The following is a 16,766-nucleotide window of genomic DNA, read 5'->3' as shown; positions in this document are numbered from 1 at the left end:
TAGGTGTCCGTTGTCATGTCAAAAAAGGGATCCAATGTATACAGTAGCCGTCTCATTCAGAAATAAATGGAGCTGCTACAGTATACGTCAGCAACACTCTTTGACGTGATGCTGACGGATACCTCTAACACTGCGGAAACGCAGTATGAATGGGACGCAGTGTAGGGTCACAGAGCACATCCGCAGCATATTTCACACTGCAGATGCCCGCGGGCGGGAAATCCGACGCTATTAGTGGACACACAAAGCTACCTAGCCGCAGCAGGGAGCTCATTATTGTGACTGTTGGCGGGCATCCGCAGCACGTAATATGCTGCAGATGTGCGCCGTGTGATCCTACACATTATACATTTTTATTTTTTATTATATTTATTTAATAAATGTGTTTTTATTATTTTTTTAAACTTTTTTACTTTATTTTTTACGCTTTTTTATACACTTATTTATTTTATTCACTTTTTTTAATGCTTTGGAATACTTAGTATTCCAAAGCATTGCAGATATATGCTGCCTGCTAGTTTTACACTAGCAGGCAGCATATGAGGACGTGCCTCTGGCACGTCCTCACAGGCAATAACCGGGGCAGACGTGGGGGTCCTTGTAAAGACTCCTCGGCAAGCAGCAGCACCCCGCGATCGTTGCGGGGCGCTACAGGAGAGAGACAGAGGGAGCCCCCTCCCTCAGTCAAAACTCCTTACAGCTCGCGTTCGCTTCCGACCGCGGCTGTAAGGGTTAAACTGCCGGGACCGAAGTTTACTTCAGTCCCGGCAGTGCGGCAGGGTCCCGGCTGTGTGTTACAGCCGAGTCCCCGCCGCGATCTCGTGGGTGCACTGGGCAGCACCCACGAGAACTATGGACGAGTATACACGTCCTGGTGCAGGAACGTGCATCCGCCCTGGACGTGTATACACGTCCATGGTCATTAATGGGTTAAAAAGGCCTCTGAAAAATGAAAGAAGCGATCTGATTGGCTGCTAAGGGACCCCGCACTGGCATTCTCTTATCAGGCCCGAGACCCAGCACCGAGCCATGTCATAGCCAAGTCCCCGCAAGGCCAAGAAATCCCTCCAGGAATGGGATGATCCACATCTGGTTTGAGGACTAGCAAAAACACAATGTGCATGAGGTGCTGGGTACCTATATGGAGCCTCTGGCCCAAACCAGCAATTATGTTAATCAATTGTTAGTTTTTCTAGGGGATGGTCCTGATTCGGGATGGGGAACTAGTATATCCCTTCTGTGCTGCCAGAGTGACGATGAGGAAAGCAACTTTTCCTCTGGACAGGTTTTGATAAATTTCCCCCACTATGTATATAATGTATAAAACTATATACACTGCTCAAAAAAATAAAAGGGAACACTTAGGCTAGGTTCAGACTAAGGAATCTCTGGGCAGAAAATTTCCGCCCGGAGATTCCAAGTGCGGCCAGTTTAGACTGCAATGTGTTCCACGAATATTTCAGCCTGAAGAAAGAGCAACGCCATTCTTCAGGCAGAAATTTCCAAGCGGATTTTCCGCTTCACAAATTACGAAGTGTGAATTTGTGAACGGAAACCCATGCACTACACTATACATTTTAGCAAGTGGAATTTCCGCCTGCAATTTCAAAGCGGAATTGCAGGCGGAAATTCCGTAGTGTGAACAACACAACAGGGGAGATGTAGCAAAGCTGTCCATTTCCCACATCAATATAGACCAAACTACAGAGGGTTAGGCTGGTCTATTGAGCACCTAATTTATCAAAAGGCGCAAGGCTCTTGATAAATTCTGCGCACGGACTTCGGGATCTATGCTTTAGACTGTATTTAAACCTGCTCCAACATGGTCTGACATTTCGGAATACTTTCAGCCGACGCGACTTGTCGCTGAAAAGTCGCTTTTGATGAATTCAGCACCAATGCATTTTTCTGTCTAAAAGACTAGAATGCATCATGTTCTAAAAAGCCTCTAAAGCAAAAGTCGCTGAAAATTTGCACATATTTAGACTGCGACTTTCTGTGCGACAAATTTAGACATGAAAAAATAGTCTAAATCCTTTGATAAATCTCCCCCAATGTACACTTCTGTGAAATCACACTGTCCACTCAGGAAGCAACACTGATTGACCATCAATTTCACATACTGTTGTGCAAATGGAACATACAACAGGTGGAAATTATAAGCAAATAGCAAGACACCTTCAGGTGGTGACCGCAGACAACTTCTCAGTTCCTATGCTTCCTGACTGATGTTTTGGTCGCTTTTGAATGCTGGCGGTGCTTTCACTCTAGTGGTAGCATGAGATGGAGTCTACAACCCACACAAGTGGCTCAGGTAGTGCAGCTCATCCAGGATGGCACATAAATGCGAGCTGTGGCAAGAAGGCTTGCTGTGTCTGTCAGCGTAGTGTCCAGAGCATGGAGGCGCTACCAGGAGACAGGTCAGTACATCAGAAGATGTGGAGGAGGCCGTAGGAGGACAACAACCCAGCAGCAGGACCGCTACCTCCGCCTTTGTGCAAGGAGGAGCAGGAGGAGCACTGCCAGAGCCCTGCAAAATTACCTCCAGCAGGCCACAAGTGTGCATGTGTCCACTCAAACAGTCAGAAACAGACTCCATGAGGGGTGGTATGAGGGCCCGACGTCCACAGGCGGGGGTTGTGCTTACAGCCTAACACCATGCAGGACGTTTGGCATTTGCCAGAGAACACCAAGATTGGCAAATTTGCCACTGGCGCCCTGTGCTCTTCACAGAAAGTCAGGTTCACACTGAACACGGAACAGAGTCTGGAGACGCCGTGGAGAACGTTCTGCTGCCTGCAATATCCTCCAGCATGACGGGTTTGGCGGTGAGTCAGTAATGGTGTGGGGTGGCATTTCTTTGGGGGGGCGCACAGCCCTCCATGTGCTTGCCAGAGGTAGCCCGACTTCCATTAGGTACCGCAAAGAGATCCTCAGACCTCTTGAGGACCATATGCTGGTGTGGTTGGCCCTGGGTTCCTCCTAATGCAAGACAATGCTAGACCTCATGTGGCTGGAGTGTGCCAGCAGTTCCTGCAAGAGGAAGGCATTGATGCTATGGACTGGCCCACCCATTCCCCAGACCTGAATCCGATTGAGCACATCTGGGACATAATGTCTTGCGCCATCCACCAAGACCACGTTGCACGACAGACCGTCCACCTCATCAGGAGCATGCCCAGGCATTGTAGGGAGGTCATATGGGCACGTGGAGGCCACACACACTACTGAGCCTCATTTTGACTTGTTTTAAGGACATTACATCAAAGTTGGATCAGCCTGTAGTGTGGTTTCTCACTTTGATTTTGAGTGCGACTCCATATGCAGACCTCCATGGGTTGATAAATTTGATTTCCATTGATCATTTTTGTGTGATTTTGTTGTCAGCACATTCAACGTAATGTTTCATGTTTCATTCGATTAGTTAATTCATTAAGATCTGTTATCTTAGTGTTCCCTTTATTTTTTTCAGCAGTGTAGTTATAAAGAAGCCTGTGTACACAGTATTATGTATACCTGGGCTGTACATATATACAGGACACTACACATAGGTGTATAGCATACAGTATGTGCTCCATATATACAGGACACTACAACCAATGTGTAGTATATAGTTTATGCTCTGTATATATAGAACACTATACACAAACTATAGAGTAAACAATATGTGCTCTCTATTTACAGGACACTGCATAGTATAGGCTCTCTTTACACAGGGCACTGTAGAGTATGTGCTCTCTATACACAGGAAACTGTAGTATACACATATACAGAACACTATACAGAACGTGCTCTCTAACCATAACATTGTACAGTATACACAGTATGTGCTCTATATAGATACAACACACTATACAGTATGTACTCTCTATATACAGGACACTGAATAGTATAGGCTCTCTTTACACAGGGCACTGTACACAGTATGTGCTATATACTCTCTATACCCAGGACACTACAGTATACAAAGCATAGGCTCTCTATACACAGGACACTATACAGTATACACAGTATCTGCTCTCTATAACCATGACACTATACACAGTATGTGCTCTATATATATATATATACACACACACGACACTATACAGTATACACAGTATGTGTGCTCTCTATACACAGGAAACTGTAGTATACAGGGTGGGCCATTTATATGGATACACCATAATAAAATGGGAATGGTTGGTGATATTAACTTCCTTTTTGTGGCACATTAGTATATGTGAGGGGGAAATCTTTTCAAGATGGGTGGTGACCATGGTGGCCATTTTGAAGTCGGACATTTTGAATCCAACTTTTGTTTTTTCAATAGGAAGAGGGTCATGTGACACATCAAACTTATTGGGAATGTGCTTGGTTTTAACGTAACTTTATTCTTTCATGAGTTATTTACAAGTTTCTGACCACTTATAAAATGTGTTCAATGTGCTGCCCATTGTGTTGGATTGTCAATGCAACCCTCTTCTCCCACTCTTCACACACTGATAACAACACCGCAGGAGAAATGCTAGCACAGGCTTCCAGTATCCGTATACACTGCTATATACTACTATATACACTGCAGGAGAAATGCTAGCACAGGCTTCCAGTATCCGTAGTTTCAGGTGCTGCACATCTCATATCTTCACAGCATAGACAATTGCCTCCAGATGACCCCAAAGATAAAAGTCTTAGGGGGTCAGATCGGGAGACCTTGGGGGCCATTCAACTGGCCCACGACAACCAATCCACTTTCCAGGAAACTGTTCATCTAGGAATGCTCGGACCTGACACCCATAATGTGGTGGTGCACCATCTTGCTAGAAAAACTCAGGGAACATGCCAGCTTCAGTGCATAAAGAGGGAAACACATCATCATGTAGCAATTTCGCATATCCAGTCGCCTTGAGGTTTCCATTGATGAAGAATGGCCCCAATATATTTGTACCCCATATACCACACCATAGCATAAATGTTTGTGTTCCAACAGTCTTGGAGGGATCTATCCAATGTGGGTTAGTGTCAGACCAATAGCGGTGGTTTTGTTTGGTAACTTCACCATTTACATAAAAGTTTGCCTCATCACTGAACAAAATCTTCTGCGTAAACTGAGGGTCCTGTTCCAATTTTTGTTTTGCCCATTCTGCAGCACCTGAAACTACGGATACTGGAAGCCTGTGCTAGCATTTCTCCTGCGGTGTTGCTATCAGTGTGTGAAGAGTGGGAGAAGAGGGTTGCATTAACAATCCAACACAATGGGTAGCACATTGAACACATTTTATAAGTGGTCAGAAACTTGTAAATAACTCATGAAAGAATAAAGTTACATTAAAACCAAGCACATCATTGTTTTTCTTGTGAAATTCCCAATGTGTCACATGACCCTCTTCTAGAGCTGGGCGGTATGACCAAAAATGTGTATCACGGTATTTTTGTAACTTATGGCGGTTCCACGGTATATAACGTTGGCAGTCCGGGCATGCTGGGAGTTGTAGTTTTGCAACATCTGGAGGTCCGCAGGTTGGAAACCACTGGCGTACAGTATAGAGTTCCAGCGCCGGTGTTGGCCCACAACAAAGAGGAGGAGGGCAGCGCTTGACATATGCGAGTAGTACCCCGCCGGCTGGGTTGATAATTAATTGGGGGGGGGGAGCAGAACAGCGCAGGCAGGTAACGTATGATTAGTTCCCCGATATGGGGGCAGCGCAGCGCTGGGCTGAAAATTCATTCCCAAGGGGGAGGGACCCAACCGGTATTGCGGTATGGGCTAAAATTCATATCGTGCAGCCCAAAAATTTCGGTATGAACCGGTATACCGCCCAGCCCTACCCTCTTCCTATTGAAAAAACAAAAGTTGGATTCAAAATGTCCGACTTCAAAAATGGCCGCCATGGTCACCACTAGAGATGAGCGAACTTACAGTAAATTCGATTCGTCACGAACTTCTCGGCTCGGCAGTTGATGACTTATCCTGCATAAATTAGTTCAGCTTTCCGGTGCTCCGGTGGGCTGGAAAAGGTGGATACAGTCCTAGGAGACTCTTTCCTAGGAATGTATCCACCTTTTCCAGCCCACCGGAGCACCTGAAGGCTGAACTAATTTACGCAGGATAAGTCATCAACTGCCGAGCCGAGAAGTTCATGACGAATCAAATTTATTGTAAGTTCGCTCATCCCTAGTCACCACCCATCTTGAAAAGTTTCCCCCCTCACATATACTAATGTGCCACAAACAGGAAGTTAATATCACCAACCATTCCCATATTATTAAGGTGCATCCATATAAATGGCCCCCCCTGTATATACAGTATGTGCTCCAGACACACACTCTACAGTATATGCTCTATATAGATACAAAACACTATACAGTATATATAGCATGTGCTCTCTAACCATGACATTACAGTATGTGTCCTCTATATACAGGACACTACACAGTATACACAGTATGTGCTCTCTATATACAGGACACTCTACAGTACACACAGTGGGGGGGATTTATCACTGTATATAGAACTGTTGTGTGTATTTTTTTGTGAAGAAATGTGCGCAAGTGTATTTTTGCATTTTCTTTGCGCAAATTTTGATAGAATTTTTCACCCCCTTGTGTACGGTTAAGTTTACCATAGAGCACTTTCTACTGTAGAATCGAATTTACTGTGTTTTGTTATTTTTTTTGCGCAAAAAAATGCATAAAAAGCATTTTCTTGCGCAAATATACACCACCTCGAAGGACACGTACCAAAGTGTCTATTTTGACAGTGTAAGGACTGCTACTCCCATCATGGACAGACTCTGCCCATGATGGCAGTTATAGTCCAGGGCTGAGGTGCAGATCACACCGGGTCATTCTCCAGAGGCTCGCTGCGATCCACATTTATTAAGATAACAAGCCGGCGGTACATGCGTCTACACTGCGCTCCCCAACGGTTTCTATATACACTGTAATAATTCATAATCACTGCTGCCGGGAGAGGGGAGCTCTGATTGGTCAATAGCTATCCACCAATCAGATCTCCCGTGTTCCGGTGGCGGCGATTATGAATTATGACAGTGTATATAGAAGCCGGTGGCAGCGCAGTGTAGAAGCATGTAAGGTCGGCTTGTATAGTTAATAAACACGGATCGCAACAGATCTCCAGAGAATGATCTGCTGCGATCCACATTTAAAATTAAAAAGCCGGCGGTACATGCACTGTGCTCCTGTGCTCATATATACACACTGTCATAATTCATAATCCCCCGCCACCGGAACACGGGCGCTCTGATTGGTCAATAGCTATCCACTAATCAGAGCTCCCCTCTCCCGGCGGCGGCGATAATGAATTATTAGAGTGTATATAGAAGCCGGTGGGGTGCGCAGCGTAGACGCATGTACCGCCGGCTTGTTATCTTAATAAATGCGGATAGCAGCGGATCTCTGCAGAATGACCCGGTTCGATCTGCACCTCAGCCCCTGGACTATAACTCCTATCATGGGCAGAGTTTGTCCATGATAGGAGTAGTAGTCCTAAAAGTCCCGCAGCCGGGGGACGTGCAAATGCCATCCCTCAGCAGCGCTGCGGTACTACAACCACTCCCATCATAGGACAGACTCTGTCCCATGATAGGAGTTGTAATCCAAGGGCAGAGGGACAGATCTCTATTCACACATTATGCGTTTTGCACAATGGTAACAGAGCCTTTCTGGCAGTATGTTCCCAAACAGAGAGACTCCAGCTGTTGCTTAACTACAGCCACCCCCACGCCCCCCCCCCCCCCCCCATGATGGGAGTTGTAGTTTAGAAACAATTGGAGGCTCCCTGTTTAGGAACACGCTGCATTATGTGCTCTCTCCCCAGGGGAGTGCGCAAAAAAAAATGTAACTCATTTCTTTTTTTTCTCTTTTCTTCTCATTTCAGATACGTGAATGCGGAGGACTACGACCAGCATTTTCTTTTTTTTTTTCAATAAAATGGTTAAGGAGGGTTGTGGGGGAGTGTTTTTTTTTTATTTTATTTTTTTCTCAATGTGTCGTTTTTTATAATTGAATTTTAAGGGTTAGTAGTGGAAGCTGTATTATAGACGGAATCTATTACTAAGCCAGGGCTTAGTGTTAGCCCCCAAACCAGCTAGTGCTAACCCCCAATTATTACCTGGTACCCACCACCACAGGGGTGCCAGGAAGGCTGGTACCAACAGGCCTGGAGCATCAAAAATAGCGCTCCTGGGCCTAGGCGGTAACAGGCTGGCGTTATTTAGGCTGGGGAGGGCCGGTAACAATGGTCCTCACCCACCCTGGTAACATCAGGCTGTTGCTGCTTGGTTGGTATCTGGCTGATACTAAAAATAGGGGGAACCCTATGCGTTTTTTTTTTTTTTTCATAAATAACAAAAAAAAAAAAGTGTGTGGTTCCTCCAATTTTCAGTATCAGCCAGATACCAACCAAGCAGCAACAGCCTGATGTTACCAGGGTGGGCGAGGACCATTGTTACCGGCCCTCCCCAGCCTAAATGACGCAAGCCTGTTTCCGCCTAGGACCAGGAGCGCCATTTTTGATGCTAGGGGCCTGTTGGTACAGGCTCTTCCCGGCACCCCTGTGGTGGTGAGTACCGGGGTAATAATTGGGGGTTAGCGCTAGCTGGTTTGGGGGGCTAACGCTAAGCCCCAGCTTAGTAATGGATTCTGTCTACAAGACGCCTTCCACTACAAAGCCTGAATATTCAATTATAAAAAAAAAACACAACACATTGAAAAAAAAAAAATGTTTATTAAAAAAATAAAAATAAAAAAACACTCCCCCACAGCTCTCGTTAACCCTTTTATTGGCATTTAAAAAAAGAAACGCTGTTCATCGTCGCAATCCACAAAATCTGGCATTGTCCTCCGCATTCTAAATTTCGAAGATAAAACAACAAAAAGTTTAGTACATTTTTTTGCTTCCACACACCAGCAAAAACGCAAGAAAAATAAAAAACACAAGAGAAACTGACAAAACGCAGGAAATAGCTGGGACAGTCTTTCTGGCGTTTTTTTTTTTTATGATGGACAAAAAACCTCAATGGAATTTTCCTGTGAGGTAGAGAAGGAGTGTAGGGGGAGGAGCACACAGCCTTAGTAAATCCTGAGCAAGAGTGTACAATAGACAAGAGTGTAAAGAGATAGAACTGTGTCTACAATAGACACAATGATAAATCTCCCCCTGTATGTGCTCTCTATATACAGGACACTACAGTACACAGTAAGTGCTCTCTATATACAGTACACACAGTATGTGCTCTCTATATACAGGACACTACAGTACACACAGTATGTGCTCTCTATATACAGGACACTACAGTACACAGTAAGTGCTCTCTATATACAGTACACACAGTATGTGCTCTCTATATACAGGACACTACAGTACACACAGTATGTGCTCTCTATATACAGGACACTACAGTACACAGTAAGTGCTCTCTATATACAGTACACACAGTATGTGCTCTCTATATACAGGACACTACAGTACACACAGTATGTGCTCTCTATATACAGGACACACAGTATGTGCTCTCTATATACAGGACACTACAGTACACACAGTATGTGCTCTCTATATACAGGACACTACAGTACACACAGTATGTGCTCTCTATATACAGGACACTACAGTACACACAGTATGTGCTCTCTATATACAGGACACTACAGTACACACAGTATGTGCTCTCTATATACAGGACACTACAGTACACACAGTATGTGCTCTCTATATACAGGACACTACAGTACACACAGTATGAGCTCTCTATATACAGGACACTACAGTACACACAGTATGTGCTCTCTATATACAGGACACAACAGTACACACAGTATGTGCTCTCTATATACAGGACACTACAGTACACACAGTATGTGCTCTCTATATACAGTACACACAGTATGAGCTCTCTATATACAGGACACTACAGTACACACAGTATGTGCTCTCTATATACAGGACACTACAGTACACACAGTATGTGCTCTCTATATACAGGACACAACAGTACACACAGTATGTGCTCTCTATATACAGGACACTACAGTACACACAGTATGTGCTCTCTATATACAGTACACTCAGTATGAGCTCTCTATATACAGGACACTACAGTACACACAGTATGTGCTCTCTATATACAGGACACTACAGTACACATAGTATGTGCTCTCTATATACAGTACACACAGTATGAGCTCTCTATATACAGGACACTACAGTACACACAGTATGTGCTCTCTATATACAGGACACTACAGTACACACAGTATGTGCTCTCTATATACAGGACACAACAGTACACACAGTATGTGCTCTCTATATACAGGACACTACAGTACACACAGTATGTGCTCTCTATATACAGTACACACAGTATGAGCTCTCTATATACAGGACACTACAGTACACACAGTATGTGCTCTCTATATACAGGGCACTACAGTACACACAGTATGTGCTCTCTATATACAGGGCTCTACAGTGCACACAGTATGTGCTCTCTATATACAGGACACTACAGTACACACAGTATGTGCTCTCTATATACAGGACACTACAGTACACACAGTATGAGCTCTCTATATACAGGGCACTACAGTACACACAGTATGAGCTCTCTATATACAGGACACTACAGTACACACAGTATGTGCCCTCTATATACAGGACACTACAGTACACACAGTATGTGCCCTCTATATACAGGACACTACAGTACACACAGTATGTGCCCTCTATATACAGGACACTACAGTACACACAGTATGTGCTCTCTATATACAGGACACTACACACAGTATGTGCTCTCTATATACAGGACACTACAGTACACACAGTATGTGCTCTCTATATACAGGGCACTACAGTACACACAGTATTTGCTCTCTATATACAGGACACGCTACAGTACACACAGTATGTGCTCTCTATATACAGGACACGCTACAGTACACACAGTATGTGCTCACTATATACAGGGCACTACAGTACACACAGTATGTGCTCTCTATATACAGGACACTACAGTACACACAGTATGTGCTCTCTATATACAGGACACTACAGTACACACATTATGTGCTCTCTATATACAGGACACTACAGTACACACAGTATGTGCTCTCTATATACAGGACACTACAGTACACACAGTATGTGCTCTCTATATACAGGACACTACAGTACACACAGTATGTGCTCTCTATATACAGGACACTACAGTACATACAGTATGTGCTCTCTATATACAGTACACACAGTATGTGCTCTCTATATACAGGACACTACAGTACATACAGTATGTGCTCTCTATATACAGGACACTACAGTACATACAGTATGTGCTCTATATACAGTACACACAGTATGTGCTCTCTATATACAGGACACTACAGTACACACAGTATGTGCTCTCTATATACAGGATACTACAGTACACAAAGTATGTGCTCTCTATATACAGGACACTACAGTACACACAGTATGAGCTCTCTATATACAGGACACTACAGTACACACAGTATGTGCCCTCTATATACAGGACACTACAGTACACACAGTATGTGCCCTCTATATACAGGACACTACAGTACACACAGTATGTGCTCTATATATACAGGACACTACAGTACACACAGTATGTGCTCTCTATATACAGGACACTACAGTACACACAGTATGTGCTCTCTATATACAGGACACTACACACAGTATGTGCTCTCTATATACAGGACACTACAGTACACACAGTATGTGCTCTCTATATACAGGGCACTACAGTACACACAGTATTTGCTCTCTATATACAGGACACGCTACAGTACACACAGTATGTGCTCTCTATATACAGGACACGCTACAGTACACACAGTATGTGCTCACTATATACAGGGCACTACAGTACACACAGTATGTGCTCTCTATATACAGGACACTACAGTACACACAGTATGTGCTCTCTATATACAGGACACTACAGTACACACATTATGTGCTCTCTATATACAGGACACTACAGTACACACAGTATGTGCTCTCTATATACAGGACACTACAGTACACACAGTATGTGCTCTCTATATACAGGACACTACAGTACATACAGTATGTGCTCTCTATATACAGTACACACAGTATGTGCTCTCTATATACAGGACACTACAGTACATACAGTATGTGCTCTCTATATACAGGACACTACAGTACATACAGTATGTGCTCTATATACAGTACACACAGTATGTGCTCTCTATATACAGGACACTACAGTACATACAGTATGTGCTCTCTATATACAGGACACTACAGTACATACAGTATGTGCTCTCTATATACAGTACACACAGTATGTGCTCTCTATATACAGGATACTACAGTACACAAAGTATGTGCTCTCTATATACAGGACACGCTACAGTACACAGTATGTGCTCTATATACAGGACACGCTACAGTACACACAGTATGTGCTCTCTATATACAGGATACTACAGTACGGACAGTATGTGCTCTCTATATACAGGACACTACAGTACACACAGTATGTGCTCTCTATATACAGGACACTACAGTACACACAGTATGTGCTCTCTATATACAGGACACTACAGTACACACAGTATGTGCTCTCTATATACAGGACACTACAGTACACACAGTATGTGCTCTCTATATACAGGACACACAGTATGTGCTCTATATATACAGGACGCTACAGTACATACAGTATGTGCTCTATATATATACAGGACGCTACAGTACATACAGTATGTGCTCTCTATATACAGGACACTACAGTACATACAGTATGTGCTCTCTATATACAGGACGCTACAGTACATACAGTATGTGCTTTATAAAATATATGACACTATACACAGTAAGGGCTTTCTATATACAGTACACACAGTATGTGCTCTCTATATACAGGACGCTACAGTACATACAGTATGTGCTCTCTATATACAGGACACTACAGTACACACAGTATGTGCTCTCTATATACAGGACACTACAGTACACACAGTATGTGCTCTCTATATACAGGACACTACAGTACACACAGTATGAGCTCTCTATATACAGGACACTACAGTACACACAGTATGTGCTCTCTATATACAGGACACTACAGTACACACAGTATGTGCTCTCTATATACAGGACACTACAGTACACACAGTATGTGCCCTCTATATACAGGACACTACAGTACACACAGTATGTGCTCTATATATACAGGACACTACAGTACACACAGTATGTGCTCTCTATATACAGGACACTACAGTACACACAGTATGTGCTCTCTATATACAGGGCACTACAGTACACACAGTATTTGCTCTCTATATACAGGACACGCTACAGTACACACAGTATGTGCTCTCTATATACAGGACACGCTACAGTACACACAGTATGTGCTCACTATATACAGGGCACTACAGTACACACAGTATGTGCTCTCTATATACAGGACACTACAGTACACACAGTATGTGCTCTCTATATACAGGACACTACAGTACACACATTATGTGCTCTCTATATACAGGACACTACAGTACACACAGTATGTGCTCTCTATATACAGGACACTACAGTACACACAGTATGTGCTCTCTATATACAGGACACTACAGTACACACAGTATGTGCTCTCTATATACAGGACACTACAGTACATACAGTATGTGCTCTCTATATACAGTACACACAGTATGTGCTCTCTATATACAGGACACTACAGTACATACAGTATGTGCTCTCTATATACAGGACACTACAGTACATACAGTATGTGCTCTATATACAGTACACACAGTATGTGCTCTCTATATACAGGACACTACAGTACATACAGTATGTGCTCTCTATATACAGGACACTACAGTACATACAGTATGTGCTCTCTATATACAGTACACACAGTATGTGCTCTCTATATACAGGATACTACAGTACACAAAGTATGTGCTCTCTATATACAGGACACGCTACAGTACACAGTATGTGCTCTATATACAGGACACGCTACAGTACACACAGTATGTGCTCTCTATATACAGGATACTACAGTACGGACAGTATGTGCTCTCTATATACAGGACACTACAGTACACACAGTATGTGCTCTCTATATACAGGACACTACAGTACACACAGTATGTGCTCTCTATATACAGGACACTACAGTACACACAGTATGTGCTCTCTATATACAGGACACTACAGTACACACAGTATGTGCTCTCTATATACAGGACACACAGTATGTGCTCTATATATACAGGACGCTACAGTACATACAGTATGTGCTCTATATATATACAGGACGCTACAGTACATACAGTATGTGCTCTCTATATACAGGACACTACAGTACATACAGTATGTGCTCTCTATATACAGGACGCTACAGTACATACAGTATGTGCTTTATAAAATATATGACACTATACACAGTAAGGGCTTTCTATATACAGTACACACAGTATGTGCTCTCTATATACAGGACGCTACAGTACATACAGTATGTGCTCTCTATATACAGGACACTACAGTACACACAGTATGTGCTCTCTATATACAGGACACTACAGTACACACAGTATGTGCTCTCTATATACAGGACACTACAGTACACACAGTATGAGCTCTCTATATACAGGACACTACAGTACACACAGTATGTGCTCTCTATATACAGGACACTACAGTACACACAGTATGTGCTCTCTATATACAGGACACTACAGTACACACAGTATGTGCTCTCTATATACAGGACACTACAGTACACACAGTATGTGCTCTCTATATACAGGACACTACAGTACATACAGTATGTGCTCTATATACAGTACACACAGTATGTGCTCTCTATATACAGGACACTACAGTACACACAGTATGTGCTCTCTATATACAGTACACACAGTATGTGCTCTCTATATACAGGACACTACAGTACACACAGTATGTGCTCTCTATATACAGTACACACAGTATGTGCTCTCTATATACAGGACACTACAGTACACACAGTATGTGCTCTCTATATACAGGACACTACAGTACACACAGTATGTGCTCTCTATATACAGGACACTACAGTACACACAGTATGTGCTCTCTATATACAGTACACACAGTATGTGCTCTCTATATACAGTACACACAGTATGTGCTCTCTATATACAGTACACACAGTATGTGCTCTCTATATACAGTACACACAGTATGTGCTCTCTATATACAGTACACACAGTATGTGCTCTCTATATACAGGACACTACAGTACACACAGTATGTGCTCTCTATATACAGGACACTACAGTACACACAGTATGTGCTCTCTATATACAGTACACACAGTATGTGCTCTCTATATACAGGACGCTACAGTACATACAGTATGTGCTTTATAAAATATATGACACTATACACAGTAAGGGCTTTCTATATACAGGACACTACACAGTATGTGCTCTGTACACACTGGTCCCCGGTGGGTGACTTACAGTCCAGGTGCTTCTTCTTGGGCCCCATCACCTCATGAGTGGTCGCCTTACATACGGCCTTGGCTACGGCGGAGCCGGTGACGCTGTGCTGGGCCGCCGTGATCCGGTCGGTGATGGACTGACCCGACATGGTCGAAGCTGCTCTCTGGCCTGGGCTTAGGTCTGTGTGACTGTCGGCTCCTCGGTCACGGCTCCCCGGCTGCTTCTGACACCCGGGATGGCGGCGGCCCCGCTCCTCGCTCTCGCTCTCTCTCTCTCACCGTCTTCCTCTTCCTTTCCGGCTTCTCTCCCTTCTCTCTTTTTACCTCACACTTCACTACTAAGACAAAATGGCGGCGCCGTGTCATGTGACCGCGGTCCGCAGAGCGCCGGGTGTTGTTGAGGTGGTACCAGTCGGTGTCTGGCCCCAGGGCCGACTGTGGAGTACGAGGTAGAGGACGTGGTGAGCCGGGCCGGGTAGTGCGGGGCAGAGGCGCGGTATGACGGGGGAGGGCCGGGAGTGACAGTGGGATGGACGTGACGGGAACTTGTCAGTAACACAGGAGGGCATCTGATGGCAGAAGTGTGCCAGCTGTACCCCGGAGTGTACCCATCCCTCATAGGTAGCTATGTATCATACGTAGCACACATAGACCTGTCGGCTGACCGCACAAGGTGAAAGGGGACATACTAAAAGGAATGACAAAGTGGAATGCCCATAGAGAATAATGGGCCAGAGTGGGATGCCCATAGAGAATAATGGGCCAGAGTGGAATGCCCATAGAGAATAATGGGCCAGAGTGGAATGCCCATAGAGAATAATGGGCCAGAGTGGGATGCCCATAGAGAATAATGGGCCAGAGTGGGATGCCCATAGAGAATAATGGGCCAGAGTGGCATGCCCATAGAGAATAATGGGCCAGAGTGGGATGCCCATAGAGAATAATGGGCCAGAGTGGGATGCCCATAGAGAATAATGGGCCAGAGTGGAATGCCCATAGAGAATAATGGGCCAGAGTGGAATGCCCGTAGAGAATAATGGGCCAGAGTGGAATGCCCGTAGAGAATAATGGATCAGAGTGGAATGCCCGTAGAGAATAATGGGCCAGAGTGGAATGCCCGTAGAGAATAATGGGCCAGAGTGGAATGCCCATAGAGAATAATGGATCAGAGTGGAATGCCCATAGAGAATAATGGGCCAGAGTGGGATGCCCATAGAGAATAATGGGCCAGAGTGGGATGCCCATAGAGAATAATGGGCCAGAGTGGAA

At 44.1% G+C, this 16,766-nt stretch overlaps 1 protein-coding gene across 6 annotated transcripts in view; it reads right to left on the bottom strand.

Annotated features, from left to right (window-relative positions):
- The window catches only part of LOC130290303 (phosphatidylinositol-binding clathrin assembly protein-like), a 99,280-nt gene extending 83,178 nt beyond the window's left edge, over nt 1-16,102 (bottom strand). The window contains exon 1 of one of the 6 annotated variants that reach the window (XM_056537724.1): nt 15,517-16,102. In XM_056537724.1, coding sequence (XP_056393699.1) covers nt 15,517-15,646 — 130 coding nt within the window. In that variant the 5' untranslated portion in view covers nt 15,647-16,102. The remainder of the gene's footprint in view (nt 1-15,516) is intronic. The other 5 variants (XM_056537729.1, XM_056537723.1, XM_056537727.1 and 2 more) reach the window with 5 other exon arrangements.
- Nucleotides 16,103-16,766: the final 664 nt, after the last annotated feature.

Source organism: Hyla sarda, chromosome 9 (genome assembly GCF_029499605.1).
Source record: "Hyla sarda isolate aHylSar1 chromosome 9, aHylSar1.hap1, whole genome shotgun sequence".
NCBI lineage: Eukaryota > Metazoa > Chordata > Amphibia > Anura > Hylidae > Hyla > Hyla sarda.
The sequence above is the reverse complement of the archived record's forward strand: the minus strand, read 5'-3'. Positions and strand labels throughout refer to the sequence as shown.